This window comes from Scatophagus argus, chromosome 11, assembly GCF_020382885.2.
Source record: "Scatophagus argus isolate fScaArg1 chromosome 11, fScaArg1.pri, whole genome shotgun sequence".
In the NCBI taxonomy this organism is placed as follows: domain Eukaryota; kingdom Metazoa; phylum Chordata; class Actinopteri; family Scatophagidae; genus Scatophagus; species Scatophagus argus.
Window position 1 is genome coordinate 23,324,514 of NC_058503.1, and position 22,355 is coordinate 23,346,868.

The 22,355-nt window shown below is 40.5% G+C and overlaps 1 protein-coding gene across 1 annotated transcript in view; it reads left to right on the top strand.

The window, feature by feature from the left end:
- Window positions 1-22,355, top strand: part of ttn.2 (titin, tandem duplicate 2) — a 198,402-nt gene that overhangs the window by 79,142 nt on the left and 96,905 nt on the right. The window contains exons 94-111 of the mRNA XM_046403600.1: window positions 10,045-10,089; window positions 10,534-12,183; window positions 12,737-12,787; window positions 12,937-13,332; window positions 13,470-13,748; window positions 13,978-14,247; window positions 14,365-14,504; window positions 14,619-14,745; window positions 15,935-16,201; window positions 16,329-16,595; window positions 16,892-17,155; window positions 17,517-17,656; window positions 17,912-18,038; window positions 18,516-18,782; window positions 19,076-19,342; window positions 19,527-19,793; window positions 20,734-20,873; window positions 21,076-21,202. Of these exons, the coding sequence (XP_046259556.1) occupies window positions 10,045-10,089; window positions 10,534-12,183; window positions 12,737-12,787; window positions 12,937-13,332; window positions 13,470-13,748; window positions 13,978-14,247; window positions 14,365-14,504; window positions 14,619-14,745; window positions 15,935-16,201; window positions 16,329-16,595; window positions 16,892-17,155; window positions 17,517-17,656; window positions 17,912-18,038; window positions 18,516-18,782; window positions 19,076-19,342; window positions 19,527-19,793; window positions 20,734-20,873; window positions 21,076-21,202 (5,091 nt within the window). The remainder of the gene's footprint in view (window positions 1-10,044; window positions 10,090-10,533; window positions 12,184-12,736; window positions 12,788-12,936; window positions 13,333-13,469; window positions 13,749-13,977; window positions 14,248-14,364; window positions 14,505-14,618; window positions 14,746-15,934; window positions 16,202-16,328; window positions 16,596-16,891; window positions 17,156-17,516; window positions 17,657-17,911; window positions 18,039-18,515; window positions 18,783-19,075; window positions 19,343-19,526; window positions 19,794-20,733; window positions 20,874-21,075; window positions 21,203-22,355) is intronic.

A 22,355-nucleotide genomic window follows, 5' to 3' on the forward strand; every position in this document is an offset into this window, starting at 1 on the left:
GTCGCTGCTTCTTCACAGGATTATGCATTTTTTTAATGTCCCTCTTCAATGTCTTATTGCTTGCTGTATTTTGTGTTTCTTAATGTGTGTTGGTTATTTATGTATGTTTATTAACTGTCTAATTTTTCTTCTTTTAACATCTACGCACAACCTTGGATTGAAATTCGAATAACTCTTAAAAGTAATAGAAACTAAGAAGATTGAGAAGATTCTGTCCACAGAGGTTGAACAGCAGAAAACAGTTTCTCCCCCAGAAAAAGGTACTGACCATCTGAAAACATGAAGTACATGGAGTACTTTAACCACACCGTTAACTCTTAATGCTAATACACAACAGGTGGATTATCACCTCAAGCATTAGTCCTTCAATTAATCTGTGTTGTCTGTTTCTAACACTGATGCTTGTCTTTGTGTTTTGTCATGACCTCTTGGCGCCGTCACATGACGCCTCTTCTTCAAAACCTCTTAAAAATACCAGCAACCATGAGTCTTATCAAGATCGAGCAAAGAGAAGGAGCTGAGAAGATACAGGAGGTTTATTATGTGACGGAGAAAATGTCATCCACAGAGGATGTGTGGGAACATGAAGAGGTGTTGGAAGAACATGCCACAGTGTTGTATGAGGATGATGTGTCTCTCAGAGACACAATAGTGTCTTTATCAGAGGTAGAGGTTTTAAGCACAACAGAAAAGGCAAGTCAAAGAGAACTGAGATCTGAACTGAGAGGTGAGATATCTGTTACTGACACTTCAAAGAGGAAAGAAACCAGGTTGACGAAACACAGAGCCGTCCCGAAAACAAAAGAGACCATTACTGTGGTCCAGGAGTGTGAGTCTGACAAAGATAGGGAGGTTGTAACACTGGAGGCTAAAACTACAAAAGAAAAAACTGAAGAGGAGTTTTTTGTCAGGACGATCAAGTCACCAACAGAAGAAATTACAGATGAGAGGAGAGACAGCGTATCAATCACACACCTGCCAGACAAAAAGGAAATTTCTGAACAAAAAACTAGTGTTACAGTCAAAAAGGAAAGGGAGAAACAGGTGAGAGAACAGGAAGTCAGAAAAACTGAGGAAACAATTACAATTAAAGAAACAGGCTTATTGAAAGACAGCCCATTGATGACAGATGCAGATAAAACCAAACCTTTTCAAATTATTAGTGTAGAAGCAAGAAAACAAACTGATACGCTGGAAACTGAAAGAAAGGTTTTGACAGAAGTCACCCACGAGGAATCAGGCACTCATGACTTTGAGATAATATCAGCTATTCCAGAAGAAAAATACAGTACAAATATAGTGTCATTAAAGAAACATGAGGTAGCTGAGAAGCTACCACCTGGTGAGAAAATTGATACAGAGGAGGATAAAGTTGCTGAAACATCAAAACCTAAAGCAGAGATGACCCCGAAACAACCAAAAGAGTCAGTAACAGATATCGAGCTTAAGAAGCCAAAAGTGATTGAGCGGGAGACCGAGCCACTTGCTGCAAAAAGTGAAGGAGCATACAAGAAAAAAGAGGAATCTAAATATGGCCCTCCTCAGAGAGGTGATACTGAAAAGAAAAAAGAAGAAACAAGGACTTTAATTGAAGATACGCTTCAGACAAAACCTTCAATCCCTTCAGAACCAGTGGAGAAGAAAAGGATTCCTCCACAAGCAGCTTCCCGAGGTACCAAGAGAAAAACAGACACCATAACATCATCATTTTCATCGTTAACCTTTCATAAGGCTTAATGTTTGGGTGCAGTCTGGGGTTTTTTTTGTCCAAAATCTTGGGCAATCACCAGAAGTCCCCATTTCAGTTGTCTCCTCATAACACATCTTTATGTTCATTGTGTTCCCCATGTCCTTCATATTACTTTTCATTTATTTTATTTTGTTTTTGGCACAAATGGGTTCTTTTTTTATCCATTGTGATTATTTAAGTCTTTCTTCCTCTTTTTTCTTCACTTAAATATGAATATCTTGTGCTAAAAGAAACAGAAGCCAAGGCCCAGGTGATGACAACAACCATTCCAGCTGCATCGTCTCCTAATGAAAAAAGACCCGAGAGAGGTACAGCATCAGCATACCTGTCCATGGTTGTCAGCTCCTACAACCTTGTTACTATCTCATGTTTGTCTTCTTTAACTCCAAGTGTTTGTGTCTGTTTTTGTTTTTATTTCTTTTTCTAATCTCTTGGTGCCGCTTTATGGCTCCTTCTCTTCACACTTCTTAAAACCTTTCATCGTCAAGTTTCCACCACCAGTCTTTTAAAAACTGTGACAAGAGCCGAAGCTCAGAGGATCCCAATAGATTTCATATCAAAGGAAGCATCCTCTGCAGAGAAGGTCATGGAAAGAGAAGAGGCTGAAGAAAAACCTGAAATGTATCACCAGGATGAAGAAGAAATTGTGGACAAAAGTATTAAATCTTTGCCCCAAGAAGGGATTTTATGTACAAAGAAAGAACCTGACAAAATGTCTGCAATAAGTGGTAATATATCTGTTGCTGAAGGTTTAAAGACAGAGAGTGTTAAAACAAGAGTCACCCCAAAAACTAAAGAAAAGGTCATCATGACCGAAAGTGAATCTAAGAAGAAAAACATTGTGGCAGTTCAGGGGGAACCTACTGGACAAAAATGTAAAGACAAAGAGTTTTCTTCCCAAAAAGCTAAATATCCAACAGGGGGTTTAGAAACAATAGACATTAATAAAGATTCTAAATATCAGAGCGAAGTTTTTAAAAGCAGTGAAAGAAAATCTGAGACTCCAGAAATTTCAGTCAAAACTGTATCTAATCAGAAACAGGTGATAGAACCACAACAGACTTTTAAAGCAGAGAACGAGAAGCTGGAAGGTACTAAGCTATCAGTTAGAAAACCTGAGTTACCCAGAATGACATACAGACAGGGTGGAAACATTGAAACGGCCTCAGATACACCAGAAACGGACTCTTCAGAGCTTGTTAAACCAGTACAAAAGGTATCTTCCAAACCTGGAAGAGTTGAATCTGGAGGAGCAAATGAAATGCTGTGTGTAACACCAAGGTCTGCCAGTCAGACAACATTAGCTAAGAAATCAGTGAGGCTCGACATAGATTTGCAATCCCATCAATTGACAGAATCACAATACAAAGAAATGGAATTGGCTGAAACAAGGGAGAAACTTTTGGAAAACATGTTGCATACAGCTGAAAGTAAGAATGAAGAAATTCAGTCAGCAGTAACTAATGGTATTCCTAAGAAAGAAATACAAAAGCAGGACAAAGTTGATTCTTTGACAGAGAAAACATTTGACAAGAAACAGGCCCTAACTCTGACAGGAGACAGAGAATTTGATGACTTTTATTCAACGGCAGGCGCAGAAAAGGACCCTGACATGAAACAAGAACCACATGGAAGGGAGGAAGATAAGGCCTCAGTAGAACCTGTGATAGAATTAACGTTAAGACAAGAAAATTCATCATCCGATAAACAGCCACAGTCAACTAGCAATCTTCTTTCCGAATCCATTTTGTCTGAAGTAGTTACACTTGAAGACAAACTGGTCAGAGTTAGTCCTATGGAAAGAACAACTGAGATGAAACCATACAGAGAGACCTCAATCACCTCTGCAGTGGAAGAATCACTGTCAGAGAGAGAAAGCATCACTGATAATACCCTTCAAAAACCTGAAATCTCAAAAAGGACTCTAAAAGATGTCACTCAGAATTTTAGACAGCAGACAATGGTTGAAGATGAAGACCAATTCAGTGTAGCTGTTGTTAAAGATGAACAAGCTTGTCCAAAATACAAGACAATACCAAGACAAGAGCAAGCTGAAGAACTGTCCTCCACTGAATATGAGCATGATGGACTACCAAAACAAATGACGGTAGAGCATTATAAGACTAAATCAGGAGACACTGGTAGGAAAGAAAAATCTGTTAAAGTAGAAGAAAGAGCAATTGAAATTGAGGTGACAGAAAGTGAGCCAGTATCTCCACTAGAAGGACAACAGAAATTTACCAAACCTCACAAGATTATAGTTGAACCAGACCATCTGAGGGTCAGTACAGTTAAAGATAAAACTTTTTTAGTTGCTCAACTAAAAGGAACAAAAACAACACAGGATCACATTGAGAAGAAGGTTTCAGTTACACCTTTGATGGAGGAAACTTCTAAAGAACTGGAAGTAGTGTCTGAAAAACGTGTGGAAGTCAAACATGGGGAATTTCCAATAGTCAGTACGGTAATTCATATGTCAGAGGGTATTTCTCGGAAGGAATCAATATCCTCGCAGGAGTGTGGACAAAAGTTCGCCAAGACTAAAGAGGCCTCAGATAAAAACATCACACCAAAGTTTGTCACAGTGAAGGATAACACTGAAAAAGTGGCTCCTGTTAAAGATGGTTCACCTGAAAAGCAGTTAAAAAATAAGGAATTTGTCACAGAGTGTGGTGAAGAAATTGATACAAAAGAACATGAGATAGTATCACCACAAGAACCGCAACAAAAACATACTAAACCTAAAGAGACTGTAGTTGAACAAGAGCAGTTTACAGGCAGCACTGTTAAAGATAAAACATTTAGCGTTATTCCTCTTAAAGAGACAGAATCAAAACAGGAACAAATCGAAAGAAAGGTTTTAGTTACACTCAACCTGGAGGAAGCTTCAGAAGAATTGGACACAGTTCCAGAAGAATTTGAATTTGCAGCACTTGAGTCAGACACTGGTCTTCCAAAGGAGTCAGTGTCTCTGCATGAGAGGCAACAAAATTTTGTTAAAACTAAGGCTGCAGATGAAAAAATCCCATCAGAGGTGATCACAGTTAACAGGGAATTTGTAAAAGGGACTCCCATTGAAGGATGCCCACCAAAAACACTGGAACAACAGATTAAAAGAAAATGTACACCTGAGGTTGAGCTAGACATACAATACATAGATTCTTTGGTTAAACAAAATACTCAAGTAAAATTTGCTAAAACTCAGCAAACAAGAAAGGATGAAATTCATAAGTCTGACCCAAGCCAAGAAACACCAAAGACTGCAGATAAAACAGATGAAAATTTTCAGTCAGTGGTTGTCCCAGTTAGTAAAAAAGTGCAAAAACCTCAGAGGAAAGAGAAAAAAATAGAACAGGAACATGAGCAGTCACTGAGGGTAGATTCTGTCAAGGAAAGTGGGCCTGAAGATACAGTCAAAGGTGATGCATCACAAGCTGCTTCTCATAACAAGGATGTATCTCAAGAAGCTAAAATTCCAAAGTCAACCAAATCTAAAAAGATCACAGTTGAAGAATCGCTGTCCAATATAGTCACAGTATTGAATACAGAAGACTATGGTAGTGTTATACCTTTTGAAACTACAAAAATCAAACAGGAACATGTTGAAAGAATAACTTCAAAGGTACCTGTGAGGGAGGAGGCAGCTGTAGAACCTACAATACAAGATAAACATACTAAAACAGATATTCCACAACAGATGACCTCATCTGATGATGTGGTTAAAGACGTTACTTTGAGAAAGGAAAGAGAGATTACAGTTGACGAAATCAAGGCCAACTTGGTCCCAATTAAAAGAAAAACAGACAAAGTGGCCCCCACTGAAACTCAAACTCTAAAAATGCAGGAACAAATTAACAGCAGTACCTCAGAGGCTGAGAAGAAATATGAGGTAACATATGCAAATTTTCCGCCAGAGTATGATGCTGAAACTGAACTCATTTTTAAAGGAAAAGAACCAGAAAGGGGGGACACCAGTCAGTTTGAAACCATTCATCCAGATAAAGAGATATCATTTACCAAAAGAGAACAGAAGTCAGCGACAACAGCTGATGAAATTCAGGTAATACAAGATAGAAAGACAGATGAAGCCACCTTTGTTCTTCTTAAAGGGAAGAAAATGAGGCAGGAACAAGCTGAAAGAAAAGCAGAAGTTATACCTGAGTTTGAAGTGAAAGAGAAGAAGCCAGGTGACATATTTCAAGAAAAAGACATAGCCCTGAAAAAAGTTGACACTCACAAGATTCGAGTCAAAGCAGCTAAAGGTAAAAATGACAAAGTGCCTCAAACTGAAAAGACAAAACCATTAAGGCCAGAACAAATCAAAAGAAAAGATTCAGTTACAGCTCTGCAACACAAATCATCCAAAGAACAAACAGCTGAAGAGATCCAGTCCAAGACAGTTAAAATAAAAAATGAATGTGGCATTATTACTCCATTTGAAGTAACAGAAACAAAACAGGGAGAAAATGAGAGAAAGTTTTCACTGGCACTTGTGATGGATGTTGCATCTGAGAGATCTCTAATAGTGAAAGATGGAGATGTTAAGGCAGACACTCTCCAAAGGTATATCACACCAGATGAACTAGTAAAAGACATTGCATCAGGAAAAAAGATTGTTTGTAAGTCTGATGACAGTTCTGAAGAGACAAATGAGTCTTCAAAGGACACGAAAGATGTCAGAGTTGAACAAGTTAAGTCAGATGTAGACCAACTTCAAGATAAAAGAGAGAAGATTGCTCCGATTAGAGAGAAATTATCAGAACCACAAGAACATATTGAAAGAAAGGCTTCTGTTGAGTCCAAACCAGAAGTAACAGATCAACATGTGGTATGTGATCCAGAAAAAGGAGCAGTAATGAACAAGTTTGTCACAGTTTTTCCAGCTGAAGTGATAACAAGACAAACACAAACAGAAACAAAGACAGTTGTTACTCCTGCAACAGAGATAACAGACACAGAGATTGAAGAAGTTCAATCAGAAAAATCAAAATCCCTAAAAGATGAGGGAAAGAGTTTAGACAAAGATATAAAAATTTCCCTTGAAGAAGTGCAGTCCAAGACAGTTGCAGTTAAAAATGAATTTGGTAGTGTTTCTCCATTTGATCGAACAGAAACACAACAGGAACAAGTCAAAAGAACAACTTCAGCTGAACCTGTGATGGAGATTGCAACTAAAAACCATTCCATAGTTAAAGATGAAGATGTTAAATCAGACACTGTCCAAAGACTTACTATACCTGACAAGCCAGTGAAAAACATCACATCAAGGAAAGAGTCTACCAAAGAAAGTGTGGAAATGTTAGCTGAAAAACAAGAGATTACAGATAAAGATACTCAGGTAAAAGAAGTCACAAGTCAATTTAAAGGTAGCAAATTAGCATTTTTTGATGATACAGTGCCGACAAAACAGAAACAAACCCAACAAAAGATAGAAAGGACAGCTGATACTTTCCAAAAGACTTTGGTAGCACAAGATGCTAAAACGAGGGCCATTGTCAGAGATCATTCACCAAGACACGAGGATGTTAGTTTTGATTGTAGATCTGCAACTAGTCCTATTGAAAAAACTGAAGTTAAACTGCAACACATTGAAAGCAAAGCTGCAGTAACATCTGCAACTCAGGTGACATCTAAAGAATCACCTGTACGAGATAACAGACAAGAAAGAGACAATGAAGACAGAATTACAACAATAGAGGACAGGGGAACAACTGTGCCAGCTGAACTAGACTTTAAAGATGAGGGAGAATGGTCAGAAACAGTCACTGCTGACGGTCAAGCTACCAGACTTACTTTAGAAGAAGAAATGAAAGTAAGACAAAAGCATCTTGAAAGAAAACCCACAGTGACAACACTGTTGGAAGCAACACCAAAAGAGTCATTAATAGAGCAGGATGCTTTGCAAAAACAACTAAAGTTAGTTAAACCCAAGAATTCTAAGGCAGAAACAGTGTTAGGGACAGACAAAATGGTGAACGAGGTTCATGAAAAAGAAAAACTAGAGGTAAAAGCCACAGAAGAAAAACAAATCAGAAGTGAGGAAATGCACCAATCCCAAGAGACTGTTGATGAAGTAAAGATTTCAGAAAACAAAACTGCAATGGTCGAGTCAAAAGCTGATATTGATTGGCACAAGCCCACTGCCAAAGAACCCTCAGCAACAGATAAAACCAGGTCAAAGATGACTGACAAAAAGACTATAAGTGATGACAAAAGAGATGCTCAAGAACACCAGAAAGGTGCCACCTGGAAAGGGAAATCAGAAGTTGAGGAGGCTTTTCTGAAAACTGAAGTCCAATACACCACTCAGGAAGCTGAAACCTTAAGCAGAAAAGGAGACGTTCTAGGGCTTCAGTCCATCTCACAAACAAGGTTTTTGTCTTTGGAACCAGAAGGGAAAGAACATGTCTCCCCTCAAGAATCTTCCAGAGGTATAGAAGAAAAAATGTTAAATGTCACAGAGCACGTGTTGTTCATCTGAGCACCATACACTGTTGTGCACCTCTTTATTATAATCCTGTTAAGGAATTATTAGATTGGCACCACTTTGTCGTGATTGTTTCAAGAGGATGTCCATGTCATATCATCCATTTTGTTTGGGCACAGACTTCTTGGGCACAGAACCGTCATGCTGTCGACTGAACCTGTCTCTTTTGGTTTCTTATCACCTGATATTTAAACCACCACAGTTACGTGTTGTATGTTGGGTTTTTCTCATCCTTTTTTCTAATTCTGTTTGTTGTGTCTATCATGTTTGTGTGTACTGAGAGACGAAGTTTTGCAAGTTTAGGTGAGATGTTTTTGTGGAAATTGCTTGGAGATTTCCTTCTTCTTTAAACTCCATTCTTCCAGCTTTGTGTGTTTTCACTGTTCACTTTGTGTTGTCTTTGCACGGTTCAATGCACACCCCGTCAGTGTTAGTGAGGTCCTGATTGTCAATTAATTTCATTTCCAAGTCCCTGTGAAGGAGAAGAAGCCACCACCACTAGTAACAGAAGCAGTGATAAAGCCAGCTGCTCCTCAAGAAGGTACATAACTTCTCTTTTTAATGTTTTGGTGTTATGTCTGTGTGTTTTTGTGCAAGGATTTTTTACGGCATTCGTAAAAGAATGTCACTCTTCAGTAAATATAAATCTTTGAAACTTTATTCTGGTGAAACCCAACATGTTATTGAATTCATTGAAGAGAGCGAAGTATATTTGAAAGGAAGGAAATTGAACAAGATGGTCATGAACAAAGAATAACAAAATATATTTTGGTTCTATTTAGTGTCATGCTCTCTGATCTGAAATGTGAGACTGTAGTGTTAGCGAAGAGCTTTCTGTTCAGTTTCCTGCTTACTTTGTACTTGAAGAGAGAAAACCACAGGCTGCTGCAAAAGTAGAAGAAGCTGCAAAAAAGCCTGAAGTCACTGACAAAACCAAAACACCGGAGAAGAGAATTACACCACAAGAAGAAACAAAGACAGGTATTCAGACAGTTGTTCTTGAAGAATTCCTATCAACACCTTGTGTGTTGTTAGGAAGACTGTGTTTCAGTGATACTTTACAGTTCTTGAATTCCCTCTTTTTTATGCTCGAAGTGACCAAGCCACAGCCTGTCACGAAGACTGAGGAACCAACCAAGACGGCGGTGAAAGAAGAGAAACCGATTGTAGAAAAGATTTCTCCTGAGACAGGTAGAGGTACAGAATAGAGTCACAAAAATCCTCTTTGTTGGAGAGTTTTTTTTTTTGCTCCATCAGGTTCTTCTCTGCAGTAGCTGGCTTTGTAACCACCTTCTTGTGTGGTCCACTGGTATTGTACATCTTCACTGTGGTGTTGGTGGTCTTTTCATGTTGTTTGTGTCAAGTTTTTGCTCATGAACGCATGCCACATTTGTCCTTGGATAAAACTTAATTTCAGCCTTGTATCATTTCTTGCAATGTCTTTTTCAAATCATTCAACTAAATTGTGTGATATTGGATTATCTTTCTGTGTATTTCAGTCACAACTGCATCACATCATCCACATTCTGTATTAGAATACTTATTGTTTCTGAATTTGTTTGACAACGAATTCTGACATTTTTGTAAAGTCTTCTGATTTCTTAAATCAGTGAAATTACTGTTCATGACTAATCAAATTCAATTCAATTCAGATGAATTTATTTATATAGCGCCAAAGCACAACAACTTTCCAATTAGAGTAGGTCTAGACCAAATTCTTTAATTTGATTTTTAGAGAGACCCAACAAAACCTGATTGTTGATAAATGGCTTTATTAACAACTTTCTGAATTATACCTCTGCATTAGATGAAACCAAGGGACCTGTCCAAGCACCAGGAGGGGTCAAAAAAGGTAAGAGCATCATTTGCCACTCACTTTACAGCAATATTCGCAATGCACAACAACTCACAGTACCTGTAAGAAGAAAGAAGAAGATTTGACCACTAATTAGCTATGATTAGCTTGTTATATTAAAATGATAGCAGATTTTCTCTGAAATGATTTCATATGTATGTAGAATACACACGATACATTTATACGGAATCCTATGGAAGTTGCCTTTTCTTGTGTCTTCGTCTTGTTTCCTCTTCTATGTCTGTTTGGTTTGTCTTGTCATGTAATCATTTTGAATTAGCTTTATAATGAAATCATTTGGGATAGAAAGCTTTATTTATTTTTTTTGTCTTCTACGTTTACTTTTTTCTATTTTCTGAATGTGAAGTTTATGTTTGTGTTTGTACAAAAAGTGCTGTCAGTTAAGTGTCAATAAGTTATGTCAAACCTTTGCTGCCTCAGAAATGGTTCTTCACAAAAAAGGTAAAATTCAGTTGGAAGAGGATGGGACGTTTGAGATTCCCACCTTGAGGAAAACAACTAGAGTCAAGAAGGAAGTGGAAGAGGAGCAGGAAATTATAAAATTGAAGAAGATTCCATCAGTTCAACCTAAAGTGATTGAACAAGAGGAAAAGCCTCAGAAATTTACCAAGACCACAGTCATTGATGTTGAGGAGATGGTGCATAAAGAAGAAACTTTGGAGATATCAGTCACCACTCGAAAACCTGCAGAGGAGAAGAAACCTCGAGAGAAAGCAGATGTAGTGAAAAAGCCAGAAATTGTCAAGCCTGAAGAAGAGGAACAGAAAGGAGCTCTTAAAGATGCATGGACCCGCCAGAAACCCACCCCAAAAGATGAGAAACCAGATGATAAGATTTCTCTTAAGAAAACTCCCAAGGCACCAAAGCAGGAGGAGCCTGCCCCTGCTAGCGCAGCCTTGAAGAAAGTGAAAAAATTGCCTGCAGATGAAGCGGAACCAGAAGTAGTCAAACTAAAACCATTTGAAAAGCCTGTTAAACCAGCTGAAGAGCCAGAGAAAGATAAGAAAGAGAGGCCAGACAGGGACACTTTGCCTTTCCAGAAGGGAGAGAGGATCCCCAGAGAAGTGGAAACCAAAGAACCTCCTAAGAAACCTGAGGAAGCTCATCTGGAGGTAAAAGAGCCACCAACCAAGGAGCCAAAGCCAGCAGATAAAAAGACAACTCCACAGAAAGAGGCTGAGGAGGTCAAAGCACCCACCAAGATCAAGAAAATCCCAACACCAGAACAAGAGATAGAAAGGGTCAAGCTGAAGCCCTTTGCAAAACCTTCCAAAGAGGCTGCAGAACCTGAGAAGAAACCAGCAGAGGAGAAAGAGCGGAAGCCAATCGATGACTTGCACCATCGTCGCACAACTCCTGATGAAAAACCAAAAGAACGAGCACCAGAGGCTCCGCCAAAGAAACCCGAGGTCCCAGAAGTTCCAGAGAAGATGATGGAGAAGCCAAAGGAGGTGGAAGCAGTTCCAGCACTGAAGACGGTTTCACCTGCACCACCTTCTGTTAAGAAACCTGAAAAGGTTGCTGAGGAGAAGAAACCTCTGCAACTGAAGAAGGGGATTATACCCAAAGCAAAAGAAGAGAAGGAAGAAGTGGTTCTGAAGCCTGTGGAGCAACTCAAGAAGGTTGAGCTGAAAAAGACACCATCTCCTAAAGCTGACAAGCTCAAAGAAGCAGAGATAGTCCCTGCTGAGAAGAGGCCGACTGTTGATAAACTTAAAAAGATTCCTAAAACTGTTTCACCGAAGGACTCTATCGAAGCTGTGACTCTCAAAAAGGTCCCAAAGAAGCCATCACCAGAAGAGGACAAGGCTGCAGAACCAACAAAGCCTGGTAAAGAGAAGGTTCCTCTGGTGAAGGAGGTTTCTCCTGGAGCCGTGCAGATGAAGAAGGTTTCCACCCAGCCAGAGGAGGAGGTATTTGAAGAGGAGTTTGAAGCTGAGCAAGAGGACGTGCAGGAGGAAGAAGAGGTTTGGGGCTGGGAGCTGGTTCCCCGGGAAAGTTACGGCTCAGAGGACTGGGAGGGTGAGGAAGAGGAAGGTGCTCTGGAGGTTCCAGGGGTGACCAGGAGAGGTGAGATGGTGGCGGCCCCAACTAGTTGGGTGACGACTGAGAAACCCTTTCCTTCATGCCCTAAATAATCTCTCCCCATTCCCACCATCATGCCTCTATCTAAATCGCCTTTGCCTCATCATATCTAGGTGTGACGCATTTTATCCCATCTCTTTCTTGAATTTATTTTATCATCAGTCTGTGTGTCTTGCCATGTGCTTCATTGCTTTATGTCATTTTTGTTACATCTTTCGTGTGTCTGCCATTTCCAGTATCATGCCATTCCCATCAGTCCAACATCTGTTCTCCCCACTCATGCCATCTTTACATTTTTCTTTGATATACCATATCTTCATGGTGTAAAAGCTTCATCACTGTTATAATTATACATTATTCATCATTGTGTTTTTGTCTTCATTTCATGGTTATTTCATTTATTTACCATCCCAGTCACTTCAAATTCCCCTATCCATTCAAGTAGACTTTATGTATCACTTACATTGGCAGGTTTATGAAGACACTGACATATGATAATATTGTGTGCAGCAGATTCATTTTAATTGTTTCTGAACAGAGGGACAACCAGCAGAAGAAGCAGGAAGAGGTAGAGGTAGAGGGCTGAAACGTAAGTGTGTTGCTCTAGTAAACCTATGAGCTATACTTTTCAATTCTCAGCAAGTAAACCCCAATACCTTCTCCATCTTACATTGTGATGCCACAGAATCCTTCTTGAAATTCAGCTGTGAACTGAACTGTCTTGAATTTGAATTCCAGCTAAGCAGACCCCATCCCCTGGAGAAGGCAGGGGCCGTGGCCTAAAGCCTGGTGGAAGAGGTACACCACCACCAGAAGAACCCTTCGGAGGATTCAAGCTCAAAGCTGTACCTCTGAAGTTTGTCAAGAAGCTTCAGGACATCGTGTTACAGGAAGCTGAGTCTATTGGTTCATCTGCTGTGTTTGAGTGTGAGGTCTCACCTTCCACTGCCATCACTTCATGGATGAAAGATGGCAGTAACCTGCGTGAGAGCCCCAAGCACAAGTTCACTTCTGATGGCAAAGATCGCAAGTTGAACATTATTGATGTCCAGCTGTCAGACACTGGTGAATATACCTGTGTGGCCAAGAATGCTGGCAAGGAAATATCATGCACAGCCAAGCTCATTGTTGAAGGTATTTGCATCTCCTTTTTGCCCTACAAATAGCACTAAAGATATGTAGTGTCTCAAAGACCAGAAATGGTATCTCTCGAAATCCAATTAAGCATTCACCAATATCAAATTACGCATATCCTTTTCATCTCCTCACAGAGCTACCTGTGAAATGGATCAAAGAGCTGGAAGAGGAGACTTCAGCTCTGAAGGGTCAACCACTGTACCTGACCTGTGAGTTGAACAAAGAGAGAGATGTCATATGGAAGAAGAGTGGTGAGGTCCTGAAGAAAAAAGCAGGCAAGATTCAGATCAACATCATTGGTATGCAGCATGCTGTGACCATCCAGAACTCCACTGAGGAGGATGCCGGTTCCTACTCATGCGAAGTGGCTGGGCAGGAGGACGTCAAGACTGCTACAAATGTCAAAGTGATTGGTGAGCAAAGACAGTACTGGTGCTTTCTTCTGAATAGATTACCGTGAGTCATGTAGTCCAGAAACTTTATTTTTATTAGATAAGATACATTATATAACACAAGACTATGTTTTAACTCCTGTGCCCAAGCTCAGATTATACAGTTTATTAATATTTAGTATACTAATGGTGCACATTGTGTCTTTAATGGTATGATGGATACTGATTCAATTATGTTAAACTTCCACAGAAATCATCAAAGACTGGATTGTGAAACCACTGAGAGACCAGCATGTGAAACCGAAGGCTGCTGCTACATTTAAATGCGAGCTCTTCAAAGACACTCCCAATTGGAAGTGGCTCAAAGGGGAGAATGAGGTCACTCCCTCTGACAAGATTGAGATCAAGAAGGATGGAAAGGAGCTGACACTCACCATCAAGAACTGTCAGCCTGATGATGTAGCCGAATATGCTATGGAGGTGGAAGGACGTGTCTACACTGCCAAGCTAACATTAGGAGGTTTATCTCTTAAACTGTTAAACTTTCTTAAAACCTGAGTCCCTCAAGTACTTTACTTTGCTTTGAATCAATTGGTTGATATTTATGAGTACTAATATGACGTGACCCCTTTCTCAGAGCGGGAGGCTGAGATCCTGAAGCCCTTGGCCAGCGTTGAGGTGACTGAGAAGGAAGATGCCATGTTTGAGACAGAAATCTCTGAGGATGATGTTCCAGGAGAATGGAAGCTCAAAGGAGAGGTTTTGACCAGATCCCCGGTAAGACTGAATGGACTAGTTTTCACAAAGTGCCAAAGATCTTCATGCATGTATTTCTACATCAACATGGTCATTTTCACTACTTTTTAAATGCATCCGTAATATATCCTTCAGACATGCGACATCCAAATGGAAGGTGGAGTACGTAAGCTCACACTGAAAAACTGCCAGTTGGATCAGGCCGGAGAAGTGTCCTACCAGGCTTTGAATGCCATAACCAGTGCAATGCTCAATGTCAAAGGTAAGGAAGCCCTTCTGGTATCCAGAATTGGAATTACAATGTGCCATGGTTGATTATTGTAAAAATAAAGGCGTAAGGTCTGTGGGAACTAAAATAAAGCTTTATGGCACTTGGAATGGACCTTAGACCTTTATTTAATAGGGCCTATGAGTCATATTCATTATTTGCGGCATTCTTTGAGATTTTATGCAGCCCTGGAGGCCAAGAAGGGATTTTGGTTTGTTTCCCGTGGTCGAAATCGTGTCCTGTATTTGTTGTATTTTTTGTTGCACAGTCTGTTCAAAGGAAAATGTAAATCTGTCTGCTGTTCTGTCAAATTTGTCATTGTGTGGAAATCTGTGTAGTAATGTCACTCTACAGTGTGTTCGTACTGTCTTTGCATGTCTCATGTTAAATCTACACACAGCGGCCAGTTTATAAGGTAGAACAACACCATATTCCCGAATGGGTCACTCCACCAGACCGCCATTGGGATCACTTACCTTACATGCCAAAGTTAAGTAAGTCATGTAAGGTAAGTAATTGAGTTGAGTTAGTGTTAGAATAGCAGCAAGTTTATTTTCCCCAGCAGTCACAAACAGGATGTAGCTGTTGAGGATTCGAAGAAAAGCAAGTAGAATGAAGAATGGCTTGAAGAATGAAGATTCTTGTTGCATCCTGATCAAACTGTTGGCAGAGTTTGATGTGAGCTGAACAAGATGATGGACTGGTCCTTCCCTGTGACAAAACGTTTGGTGAATGTTTCAAACATAAATGATCCTTGTTACCATCGAGACGTCCTCCTCGCTGAAAGACGAGAAAGCCTTCATCACAGTCCTTCAATTCCGTGCTCCAAAGCAGGCCCTAGCTTTAAACAGTCAAGGGATTGCAAACTGACGTCATTTTTCTCTGAGACCTGCACAACCAGAAGATGTCTCCAGTTTGTTTTATAGGATGATATGAGCTGTACATACCATCAATAAGCCACAATCTTGGTGGCAACAAACAATGGTATGTGGTTTTCATGTCTACCCCCCCCAGTATCTCTGTGGTATGATTTCACAAACTTCTACAGCCATGGAGATGCACAATTCAACTGTGCATACAACAGGGTACATAATAAACTGGCCACTTGTTGTAGACTGTTGTGCTGTTGTTGTGCTGTTGTTGTGTTGTTCATGTGCTGTACCTGTGTCCATTTTTAACCCAGAAATCGAAATGGATTTTGTCGTCCCGCTGAAGGACGTTTCTGTGCCTGAAAAGAAACAGGCAAAGTTTGAATGCACCATCACGAAGGATGTCTCTAAGGTCATGTGGTATAGAGGGGGTGACATCATCACCCCAGACCAGAAGTATGACATTATCGATGATGGAAAAAAGCATATGCTGATCATAAACTGCTGTGAGTTTGACGACGAGGATGAATACACAATTGAGGTTTTGGGTAAAACCTCAACAGCTAGACTTACGGTTGAGGGTAAGTGCTGGGCTGCCTTTACTGGACATAACTGGCAGAACAAATATTTTTATGACTTAACTCATTCTCTTGGTTGCCTCCTCTTTCAACTAAATCATATGAATATGCTTTACTAATACAATTGTAGGTATCAGGCTGAAATTTATCTCGCCTATAAAGGACCAAACCGTCAAGGAAGGCAACACTGCTCAGTTCGAGCTGGAGCTCTCTCATGAGAACATCCCTGTCACTTGGTACAAGAACGACATTAAAATTCATCCAAGCAGGACGGTGGTCACTCATGTGGATGGAAAGAAACATGTGCTAGAAATAAAGGAAGTGACTCTAGATGATACTTGCCAAATTAAGGCTGAGGCCAAAGGGATTCCTTCTATGGCCAACCTAACAGTCATAGGTAAACCAAGAATACCCATCTGTACTCTTTCTGTACTCCTTCCAGTGTCTCTTCTTCTTATCCCCCATCTATTTGTGTAATTTGTCCATGTTTGTTGCTGTGCAGGTCCACAGAATGACCTTATCATGTATCTGTAAGATATTGTTTGTCTGTGTTCTGTGTCTTCAGAAATTGTTTATCTGTGTTGTGTATTTGTGTTTCTCGTTTGACTGTCATGTCCTTTGTCTGTTGTTTACCACATATATGTGTTGTATTATGTGCCATGGATAGTCACCCAAAAAATGTCCCCATTCCAGAGGGAGATGCATACTTCACAGTGAAGCTGCAGGACTATACTGCAGTGGAGAAAGACCAGGTCATTCTAGATTGCGAGCTCAGCAAAGATGTGGATGTCATGTGGTACCACAATGAGGCTGAGATCAAAACCTCTAAGATGGTGGCCATTAAGGCCGAGGGCAAACGCAGAACGCTCATCATCAATAAAGTTGGGGACAAAGACAGAGGACAGTATGTATGTGACTGTGGAACAGACAAGACGACAGCAGTTCTTCACATTGAAGGTAAAGGCAGAGAATTTGCTTTTCATTTTTGGTACTGACCTCTCTTGAGGTAATTTCCCCTTTCTTTTTCTGACCCTTCACCTGCACTGCCTCCTAACCACACCTCAAGCCCCATCACCCACCAATCTGAACTTACAGCACCTTTATTGTCTCAGTCCTTCTAAATTATCAGAAGCTAGAAGCTCTACCTCAAAGTATCAGTCAAATGTGTGTCGGCAGCTCTATCCCTAACTGTCTGTCGTCTCAATGTGTTTATGCCCAGTATGTGCTGTGTATGTGGATGTGTCACGTCAAGTTTGTTTGAATATTCTATTGTTTGAACGTCTTCAGTAAGAATTTTGTCCCCTCTCTTAAACGTCAGCTCGCCACATCAAGGTGGTTCGGCCAATGTACGGAGCTGAGGTGTTTGACGGAGAGACAGCTCGATTTGAAGTTGAGCTCAGTGAGGATGATGTCCATGGCCAGTGGAAACTGAATGGCGAAGTCCTCAGTCCTTCTGCCGTATGTCTCTTTATTGATGCATCTCTGAAGGCATTCTTTTACTGGTGGTTTGATTCACTTTCATTAGCACTGAAAAGTTTTTGTGAGAAAAGTTTCACATACATAGCCTACAGAGTTAACATGTGAAGAATGAGAATGTTCAATCTCTTGTTAGCTAACCAGTGAAAGTGAACTGACCACAGCACTACTGTGATCACTTTTTCTTGAGTGCTTGCATTTTTACTGAAAAGCTGAAGTTTGTTGGGCCATCTGCAGGATGTTGAGATCGTGGAGGACGGTGCCAAACACACTCTGGTTTTGTACAACTGCAAAGTGCCTCAGACAGGCGAGGTGGCATTTAGCGCCGCCAACGCCAAGTGTTCTGCTAACCTGAAAGTGAAGGGTGAGCTTTCACTTCCACACGCTACCTTCTTTTACAAAATCTTAACACGTTTTCCAAGTACAGCACAGTTCTCTTGGTTTGAGCACAAGGCTTTTCTTTCTGCTTCGTTTTTTTACTTTAACATTTTATTCTTCTTCTCTTTTTTGTTATTGTTTTCTTGTTTTATTTTTATTTTTGTCTTCTTTTCGGGTGCTGCACTATCAGAAATAACCAGACCATCACTAATTTTATGGTTTACCAAAATGTAATAGTGATTTACATTGTGGGGATATTGCGGTAAATGCTATTACATTGTGTATACCAAGAACACGATTTTATACTATGTTACATTCATTCGGACCGCCGTATTTTGTCTGTGGGGCAAGTCACTGCCACCTGACATTCATTAACTCGCCCCAAACCCGACTAATCTGAAGTTTTTGTTTGTGAACGCTCCATCTGCACCTCGATTTAAACTTTATCTGTCTGAATCAACAGAGCTCCCAGTCTCATTCATTACGCCACTGGCTGACGTGCACGTGTACGAAAGGGATGAGGCTAAGTTTGAACTGGAAATTTCTAGAGAGCCCAAAAGCTTCCGTTGGCTGAAGGGACCTCAGGAGTTGTCAAACGATGATAAGTTTGAACTCCTGGTGGAGGGAAAGAGACACACTCTTATTATAAAATCGGCAAGGTATGAAGATGAGGCCAAATACATGTTTGAGGCTGAAGATAAGAGGACGTCTGGAAAATTGATTATCAAAGGTAAATGAAGTCAGACTATTTCAGATTAGAAATGGTATGATGTATGCATCAGGGCATACCGAAGTATGAGCAGATCAGATAGGACATCTTTTTTTTTTTTTGACTTCTGTCTCTTTCAGTTTTATTGGTCGTGCAGTTTGACAAAGGCTTTAAGCAAGTATTCACTGCCAAAACTCAGATGAGTCAATCATAGGAAGAGCAACCAGTAAAAATGGTGATCTTATATTTTGATCACAGAATGTACAGCAACTTTACATTTAATTCTATATATGTATGTAATTTCTGTTTGTCAGGTATTCGCCTTGAATTTATTAAGCCGATTAAAGACGTGACTGTGAAGGAACGTGAAACTGCAGAGTTCAGTGTTGAACTCTCTCACGAAAAGATCCCAGTGGTCTGGTACAAAAATGACATCCGTCTGCACCCCAGCAAGGTGGTGCACATGTCAGAGGACGGAAAAGTGCACACACTGGCCTTCAAGGAGGTCACCATCGACGACACCTCCATGATCAAAGTCGAGGCTATGGGCAAGACCTCAGAGGCCATGCTCACCGTACTTGGTTAGTATCATTTTCTAGAGGGATCCACAAGGCTCGATTACAGAAACAAAGAGGTCATAATCTAAATTCTCAGAAATTAGATCGAAATATGACCACAGAAGCGATGACTTTTCCAGACCTATTTTCCCTCTTCCATGCTTTTATGCCATTCTTGTTACTGGTGTTGTTGTATGCCTTCTTGCAGAGGGCGACCTGTACTTCACAGTGAAGCTCCAGAACTACACTGCCGTTGAGAAGGATGAGGCGATTTTGTCGTGCGAGCTAAGCAAGTCTGCCGCCGAGGTCAGATGGTTCAAAGATGGTAACGAAATCTTTCCCTCCAAGAACATCATCTTCCAGTCAGACGGCAAGAAGCGTCTGCTTGTCATCAAGAAAGCGGCAAAGAGCAACGTGGGAGCTTACACCTGCGACTGTGGCACAGACAAAACCACAGCCAACCTGAACATCGAAGGTAATACCTGCAGCGATCCGGCCCCTTCCCCAGACTCTGGTCAGGACTGCAGAATCAGACCCCGTCCCCTGGCATTCACCAAGACTGCGTCTCTCTCTGGGCTCATCTCCCCTCCATCCATCATTACTGTGTCCTGTATTCACATTGTGATTTTTTGTACTGTTCGATAACACTTGAGGATAATCCAACCCTTTACATCGGAAGTGATCATTATAACTGCATATAGAACCGCTTCTATGAACTCTGAAGAAAGAATGGAGACATGGATATAACCCCCATGTGAATGTCTCTCCTCTCAGATGTTCATATTTAGTGTTCATATACATGTTATAATGTTGTAATTGTCAGTTTATACTGAAATGCAGTCAAAACTCAAAACATCTGTAAACTATCTGTTCATATGAGTGTTGATTAATAACGTGTAGCTTATAGTTATTTTTGATTCTTTGACTCTTTTTTTTTTTAACCAAGATGAACCAAATTAAGATAAAGTAATTTGTAAATTACCTTGTGAGCATTAATGATAATTAAAAAAGATTGAATTCAAGGACAGTCTGAATGGTCAGTATGTCCACTACTGCTACTGCTGCAAACACAGTATGATAAATAAATTGGGAATCTGATAAAAACGATGTATGAATGTCCTCATATGCATTATAATGCTTTATGAGACATTAAGTGTAGTAGTAGGTAGTGTCGAGATGTTTTATAGGGTTGGATTATTGCCGAGTTGATCAGCGTCTTCTGCTTTTGCACAAACTGTAAGTCGCTCTGAACGAGAGCGTCAGCTCCGCCTTCATGTCCTCTGATCGTCTGTCTCGTTCACTGTGTACGATGTCACAAAGTTGGTTGGCCTGTTGTTCTCAGGTCTGTGAGAGATTTCAGCCAGCTTCACCTTCTGTTTGGTTTCTTTTCTAATGCTGTTTTCAAACCTCTGCAGAGCGTGAAATCAAGGTTGTTCGCCCGCTGTACAGCGTGGAGGTCACAGAGACCGAGACAGCCAAGTTTGAGACGGAGATTTCAGAGGAAGACATTCACGCCACCTGGAAACTGAAGGGAGAGACGCTCCACCCATCTGCTGTAAGATTAAAACTGACCAGTACCAACAAGGATGTTCCTTGTATCCAAACCGCTTAAACAAAATATCCACTTGTTCAGAGAGCAGATTTCCTTTTGCTTCAGGAATGCGTGATGTATAAGCTCACTGTCTTCTCAGCTCCTCTCAGAGCTGAAGAGGTTGTTTTGATGAGCTTCTCTCAACTGAACTGATCTTTGTCCTCAGGATGTGGAGATCAAGGAGGAGGGACCCCGACACATGTTGATCCTCTTCAACTGCAGAAAGGACATGGCCGGAAGCGTTGACTTCTCGGCAGCGAACGCCAAATCCTCAGCTCAGCTCAGGGTCAAAGGTGACACAAATAACACTAACATCAGTCAGAGGCAGTTTGTGAAAACATCGATTGCTAGTTGGGCTGAAAATTCCTGAAGTGCCACCTTGTGACTGTCAACACTCCTGTTCCTCTTTGGATCTGAGTGACTCTGATCTGTTAATCAGGTTTTGGTCATAGTTTAATGAAGGAACCTGCATGTTGTTGTGAGAAACACGAAACCCAGCATCTCCTTCGTCGTCTGAGAAAAACGTGGTTGACAGCACTGATGCTGAGATAAAATCAGCCTGATGAAATAACTCACACAGGCTTTGTCTCATCAAAGTGACACAAAGTGAGTTTGTTGACGAGCTTCCAGCAAATTTTCAGCAAAACTGTTGCTCAACGTTACCTGCAAAGGGATTTTATCACTCAAGATTGAAGTTGTGTTTGTTAGAATCTTTATTGAGATTTGCATCAGCAAGACGTGAATTTAAAATATTCTGCACTGCAGAAAACCTCCATCTTAATAAGTCATTCATTTCATATTTAAGGCTTTGTTTTTTAAAGACTTTGTTTTTATGCAGCAACAACAACAATCAGCCAATATGTTGAATTGATCTCAGCTACAGACTGAAAACAAGAGTTTAAGATTCAGTAATACACTCTTATGGATTTCTTGCTTCAGAATAAACAAAAAAGAAGCGAGTTTTGCCCTACAACCCTAACCCTAACCCTTTATTTTAATTTTATTAAAATAGGAAAGCTAAGTTTAAATATGCCTCTCTGAAGTGCAGGACTTTAAAAACTGAACTCTCCAAAGGTGAAAGCACTTGTTCAGATGGAGATTTTCTGCAGTGTGTGTGTAAATTTTAATGTAATTTTGGAAATCCAGACCCGCTTTCCTTTCTGCATTTCTGAGCAGATGTTGTGTTGAACATGTGTGCCTGAGATCTCGCTGTCAGTCTGGGAGCAGATAATGACGGTAAACAGTCCACACTGACGGCTGGCTGTCACTGACGCTGCCAGGCGGCCTTCAGCTGGCTGCTGAGGGGCTTTAATTCAGGCATGTGAAGAAGCCTGTTGTAAATAGTTGATGCTGCTTGTTAATCAAAGCTGACAGCCCGGATCTCAGTTTGACCTGCGTTACTCAAGCTTCCAAACACTGGTTACATGGCAGCGTTACAACACAGGC